The sequence below is a fragment of the Condylura cristata genome, unplaced genomic scaffold (genome assembly GCF_000260355.1).
Source record: "Condylura cristata isolate star-nosed mole 26May11 unplaced genomic scaffold, ConCri1.0 scaffold00030, whole genome shotgun sequence".
Classification (NCBI taxonomy): Eukaryota; Metazoa; Chordata; class Mammalia; order Eulipotyphla; family Talpidae; genus Condylura; species Condylura cristata.
The window spans coordinates 2,923,117-2,930,048 of NW_004567131.1; the positions used below are offsets into that span (position 1 = coordinate 2,923,117).

At 37.3% G+C, this 6,932-nt stretch overlaps 1 protein-coding gene across 1 annotated transcript in view; it reads right to left on the minus strand.

The window, feature by feature from the left end:
- The window catches only part of TSNAX (translin-associated factor X), a 31,242-nt gene extending 24,941 nt beyond the window's left edge, over positions 1–6,301 (minus strand). The window contains exons 1-3 of the mRNA XM_004691133.2: positions 6,168–6,301; positions 5,594–5,698; positions 3,651–3,765 (exon numbers count right to left, since the gene is read on the minus strand). Of these exons, the coding sequence (XP_004691190.1) occupies positions 3,651–3,765; positions 5,594–5,698; positions 6,168–6,183 (236 nt within the window). The 5' untranslated portion in view covers positions 6,184–6,301. The remainder of the gene's footprint in view (positions 1–3,650; positions 3,766–5,593; positions 5,699–6,167) is intronic.
- Between the last annotated feature and the right edge of the window lie 631 nt (positions 6,302–6,932).

Genomic DNA, 6,932 nt, shown 5'->3' on the forward strand with positions numbered 1-6,932 from the left:
TTAAGCAGACTTTAACAATTTCCACAATGACAGCAAAGAGATTTCAACCCCTCTCTCTATAGCTGAAAGGCCAAAAAGTTAGTAATACTAAACAACTAAACACTGCACTATCAACTAACTGGGCAACTATCATTATAATCAATCCAGAATGTCTCCTTTCAAGTGTACAAGGAACATTTTACCCAGATAGGCCATATTCTAGGTCAGAAACAAGTCCAGTAAATGTAATAGGGTTCTAGTCCTGGAAAGTATAGTCTCTGACCACAGTGAAATCAATAAAAGAAAAATGCCAGCAAAATTCCAACTTTTGGAAATAAAATGCATTAAATCAAAGAGCGTATTAGAAAGTATTTTAAACACCCTGCAGCTAGCACATACTGAAACTTAAAAGGCATATTTATAGAGCAAAATGCCTACATTAGAAAAAAAAGAAATGATCTCCATTTCTTCTTTGATCTCGTATTTCACAGTAAGAAGAGCAAAGTCATAAATTTGCAAGAGAAAGAAAAAAATAACTACACAAATGTAACAGAAAACCAAGAAATACAGAGTATCAATGAAACCAACACTTGGTTCTTTAAGATCAATAAAACTAATAAACATCTAGACAGATTAGGAAAAAGGAGACACAAATTAGCAAATCAGGAATGAGAGAGGAAATCATTACAGATCTATTAAACAGATCAAAGAATAATAAAAGATTAAAAGATGAACAGGAAAAATTACTTGTAAAACAAACTACCAAAATTCTCTAGTGAAGAAAAGAGATAATCTCACTTTATGTAGTAATAAAAAAAAAGGATGTTAGTTAAAATATGAAATCTAATTAATAGCTATCTTCATGTTCTCTGGTTGATTTCTCTCATAAAGTATTTTTTACTTTTTTTGTTCATAATCTCTCTGGTTAAATACCTCAAGTTTACTGATTACAAATGTATGTACTATGTGTAAATATGTAAATATGTATAACTATGATAAAATGGGGGGCATGAAATATGAAATCTGCTCATTGACAGTGTTTTGACTGACTGCTTTCATTCAGTAGCTTTACTTTTCTGTCATTTACCATTTTTCTGAAAACTACTATTTTTTTGCATTTATAATTTTGTTATTGGACAAAACTAACAAGATGACTTCATATAATTAACATGAATTTTTCTAAAATATTAAGTCTCCTTTCAGTCCTTTCTCTAAGCTGCTGGATATTAATGGCAATTATTTTAGAATTGCAGTTTGTACTAAAAAAGAACGTAATTATTCAGAATACTGTTGCTTCTTTCCATAACATAAGCTAGCATGTATAAAGTTAGGAGATCTCACTAAAATAAATAAAAAAGCCAGAAATTATTTTAGATTTAAAAAAAGATAACACCACCACATTCCTATGTAAATTTGCTTCCATTTAATGTAATTGAAATCAAAGCATCAGTCATCTTTTTTAAAAAAAAAAAAAGCATTAGTTATTTTAAAAAACTCAGTGAGGCCCTCCCTGGTGGTGCAGCAGGTTAAAGCAGCAGACCTCTCTCCTGACCCGCCATCTGCTCCCCTCAGCAGTGTACCTCATCAATCTGCCTGTTCTGCTCCCCACTCTGTCTCTGGTGAAGCCTCCACTGCCCCTGCATCTCTGGCCTGTGGCCCAGTTCTGTATGCATAAATAAATAAATCTTTAAAAAAAAAAAAAAACTCAGTGAATAGAAAATGTCAATGTTTTTAATAAAGAGATAATTACATTAAGTTTAATATCTTAAAGTATCTTAAATACTTTATATGACATATAATATAAATTCAATCACAGCTATTCCAGAGACATATAAGAATCTCTCTGGGAGAGAAAATGTAATAAAAATCTCTTTGGAAACTACAGGGTGGGCACTTTCTACTTTCTCATGGGATTGAGCTACAAAGCAAGCTGGTACAAGGAAATAGGAAGCAAAGAGGCAGAGATGAAATACTAAGGTACTCAGTTGCCATTATAAGATATTTCAGAATCTGCATAATTCACTTACCACCTCTGCTTGGGCAGTTTAAACTGGTTTCTTTTTTTGCAACCAAGAATTTTTTTTAATGCAAATCAAGACAGCAATGAAATATACCTCACACCTGTAAGAATGGCTATTACCCAAAAAACAAGAAACAACAAATATTGAAGATGTAGAGAGAAGGGAACTCTTTACACACTGTTGGTAAGAATATAAAATGAGGGCCCTCCCTGGTGGCGCAGCAGGTTAAAGCACAGCACTGAGAAACTAAAGCCACTTCCGCATGAGTTCGATCCCTGCCTGCCCCGGAGGTGACCACATGGCGCGGCAGACCTCTCCTGACCCGCCCACTGCTCCCCTCAGCAGTGTACTTCGTCCATCTGCCTGTTCTGCTCCCCACTCTGTCTCTGGTGAAGCCTCTCACCGCCCCTGAGCCTCTGGCCTGTACCCCAGTTCTGTATGCACAAATAAATAAATCTTAAAAAAAAAAAATATATATAAAATGATGCAGACATTATGGAAAGCAGTCTGTGATTCTTACAAAAATTAAAAATAGAAATTCTGTTTGATGTAGTTATCCCATACCTGAGTATTTACCTGAAAATGCAAAATCAGTAATTTGAAGAGATGCATGTCTACTGCAGCATTACTTACAATAGCTAAGAATTGGAAACAGCCTAAGTACCCATCAGCTGACTGTGAGTGCGCGCGCGCACGCACGCACACACACATACACACACACACACACACACACACAGGAATACCATTCAGTTATTTAAAAAAAAAATGAGCTGCTGCGATTTGCAACAACATGGATGACCCATCCCAACATGGATGGTATTATGCTTAATGAAAAAAATCAGATAAAGACAAGTACCACATGATTTCAATCATGTGGTATAATGAGAAAACAAATATAGATGAACTAAGTAATTTTAAACTATAAGGGCAATTACCAGAAGGGGAAAGAGGTATGATGGATAAAACTGGACTTTTAACAGTGAGCTCAAAGAAGTATATGTACATGCTGAGTCTCAATGACGCACACCTAAAACTTACATGTTAAACACACAATAAATTTTTAAAGGAGAAATAAAGCTTAAATGTCACAAAGCTGAAAAATTAACTTTCAAAGAAATAAGTAGTCAACAGTATCATATGCTACAAAGATAAAAGAGAACAAAATGCACTAGGCAATATGAAGGAATAAAGGGCAATTTAACAATTGTGAGGCGGAAAGCCAGATTGCATTGAGTTGAAAAATGAATGGGAAGGTAATTTAAGCAGACTTTAACAATTTTCTAATACTAAATTTTCCAGTGTATCATCCAAGTAATGTAATAGGCTCTCATAGTCAAACATTTAATATTTTCACAAGCCAATATAGCTATATCTCAGAGTGTTAAAAACACAAAATCCCTACCTGCTCTGAAAATAAGAATTTTTCCCTTCTATTTTTATTAAAATGGTTGTTTAAAACCTACCTGCTGCTTACATCTTCTGATATCAATATTCCCAGAATAAGTTACAGAATATTTTAACAGCTAGTTACTGCCTATTGAGAGACAGGTAGTGAAAAGAATAATTTCAAAACGTATCTACAATTAACAAATTTTATGGGCCTACCTAGCACTTAATCTGCTATCTTAAATTTTAAAGCCATTTACTCACCTTGTAATCCTATGGAGGAGAAAAATTGTCCTTTTACTTTCAACAGTTATATCTCGACTCAGTTTCACAAGTCTTTCATATTTGTCGTGTCTTGCATCAAGTTCCTGCTGAAATGCTAAAAACACATTATTATAACTGTAAGCATTCATCGTCTACACTTGAAGCCTATCAAACACACTGTTGCTATTCAAACAACTTATCTCCAAAGACTTACAAAGTTGTTTTCCTACAGAAGATACCAAATAAATGCATCTTGCATAAATTAAAACAAAAACAACAAAAACCCAGAACTTGAGTAACAACCAAATTAGTAGCTGACAAGGACCTAAATACATCTGGTCTTTAATTATTTATATACTAGTTAAGCAAAGATTTTACCTAATATCTCCAAACAACTAACATGTAATACATAATATATATTATGATGACAAAGTTAAATAAAACTGTTCCTATCCTTAAGGAACTCAGTCCAATGAGAGAGTGATGCAAACAAATAAATAAAATGTAATCATTCAATAAAAAAAAAATATGTAAAACATTCAAGTGAAGCTATCATTTTCTTTGTTGACTACTAACACGTGCTGGAACGAAGGTGTTCCATATTTGAAGGATGACTGTATGTACAATGGATAAATACATGCAATGTCTGTCACCCAGTTTACTTAAGAGAAAAATCAGAAATGCTACAAAGTGGAGAATCTACTTGAGAGGTCTGTCAGATGGGCAATGGGGGCCCAAGTTCAAAGCAATTCCAAGATTAAAGAACCATGTATGTAAAAACAGACAGAAACTTAAAATAGCAAATATGCTTGGAAAGAATAGCTTAGTAGAGGGTGTTAGTGTATAAACATGGCAAGACTTGACCCACTGTAGTTTTTCCAGAAATATAAAGCTTTATCAGTATACTCTCTACTCAGTTACAATTAGCTGTCCCACACCTCTAAAGTTAACTGAAGGTGCTGCGGTGATTTTAAAACATACCTACAAATTAAGACTCCTCTCTTCAAAAGGTAGAAGCAAATTTTCTTCCCTTTAAATAAGAGGCAGAGGGGTTTTGCTTCATTTTTAACTAAAAGCATGTAGCAAAAGTGACAGCATATGTATGATTAGGACACAAAAGGATTATACCTTTCACCTTTGCTTTCTGTCAGAGAAGTTGAAGTCATATGCCTTAACATGGAACACTATAGCAGCACTATCAGAGTGGGCAAAGGAGAGAGGAACTGAGAGTTGGTTGTTAGCTGATCTAACTTTTCAACCGTTATGGATTCTCTAGCCCCAAAAAAGCCTTCACAGGTCTGCAAGTTAGAACAGCTAAGCCCCTCTCCGATTTCCACAGAAACTATAAGGTACAGGATGGTGGACAGTGGACAAGAGGAAGAATTTTGTTTTTAAATGAGGAAGTTGGTAATAATAATAAACTGCAAAATGGGGAATGTAATATATATACGTTCACATGATTTACTAATAGATGAGTTCCCCATTCTATGCAAAGTGTCACAGTTAAAATGAAAATACAGTCCCTGGCTTCAAAAGACTAGTTGAGGAAATAAAGTCAAATCATCAAAAATTAATTATATGCATATATACTTTATGTGTGTGGATGCATGTATCTGATAGTGTGTGATTTCAAAGCACTGTTACTTCAAAGACCTAAAACTGCTAGTGCTATGGGGAGTACCAGTAATTTTTAGTTATGTGGAAGGTTTGATTTTTATTTTTTACCTATAATTGCAATAGGGAAAGAAGTCAAGATTTTTGTAATCTAAAATTTCATGGTAGACCTAACACCAACACAAAACCTCCAGGAAAACTAAAAGATTCACATAGGGCCATGTCAAATTCTTAGGGAATGTTCTGTTCATAACATAACTAAATGATTCCTGTTACTCACAACCTCTTAGTCCTCTCCCCTTAGCCAACTGACATTACAAAGAACTTACATTTGAAGGCCAACATCACAGGTGAAGATGAGTTAACATCCTTCCCTTCTCTTCTCTGGTTATGTGGGAAATTGTCATGCTTCCTTTTCCTGAACCCTCCTGATCCTTACATACAGAAAAAGAAAAAAGTTGGACAGAGTTCTTCCATCACTAAGAATTGTCCAAACATAGCACTGGCAAACCCTTGCTTCCTTTAAAACCAGATAACCAGAGACCCAGGGAGGCCCTCTCCTTACAGGCTTTCTCAGCAGACTGACAGAAGAGAAGCCTTGCCTTTTCTCTCCAAACCTTAAGCTCACTTCAACCAGGCCTCCACCACTGGTTCTTTGCTCTGGCACCAGGTGGAGCAACTACCGAGCTAAGATCAAAAATATATCTCGAAAACACAAGAAAATGCGAGATGTAAACAGGGCCAATGTGACCGGGAAAATCGCCGGGGCCGCCACCTCCCTCCATCCCCCAGCCTGCACGAGAAGAGGACATCCCTCACGGGTGAGGAAAAGTGCAAAATTCGACAAAAAGCCAGGAGGTCCTCCCCCTTGGAATAAATAACGCCCAACGTTGAGAATGCCACCTTCTTTGTTGCTCATGTCGTCAAGGCCTACGGTGAGAGGAGCGGAGACTGGACGCCTCAGAGCTCGCGGAGTGCGTAAGCTGCGGTTAGCTGCGGAAGAAGAGCTTACAGAGTGTCTTTCCGAGCCGGCCGAAATCTACGCACTGGCCGGAAGTGAGCGCCCGCAACCACCCACGCCACGGCCTCGTCCCTCACACACTTCCGGCCTCCGTCCAACCCTGCGGCCACTGCCTCCTCCCTAGGTTCAGGGACCTCGCGCCTGTGCTCTGTCGTCGTGCCTGCCCTGTGCTGTGCCTGAAGTCAAAAGCAAGTCTACACGCTTCACGCTTCACCGTATGCGCTAGAAATAAAAAAATGTTGCTCCTACTTGAGGTAAGGTCTATGTGAATGTGGGGAAATGGCGAGAAATGGATGTAATTTTTTTTTTTCCCTCTCAAGGCACTTTTGTAGAACCCTCGTATTCCTGAGTGTGGGCGCAACCTCCCGCGCGATGCATTTTGGGAGTTGTAGTTCTGCAGGAATCGGCCCCAGAGATGCTCGCTGCAAGGTTGTGAGAGATCCACTAACCACTGAACTGGTTTGGGAATATCTTAGGATCTGCAGTGAACCTTACAAAGTTAGGAATTTTTTAACTTTCCAACCCTGGGCGGTGGTGCTAGGAACTAATGTGCTAGAAACGTCATTCAGTAAATGAATGACGTTAGCCTTATTAACTCTGTTAATACCAGTACTAATCCGCCTTTCTGTTTTTCCCCTTGGTCCCAG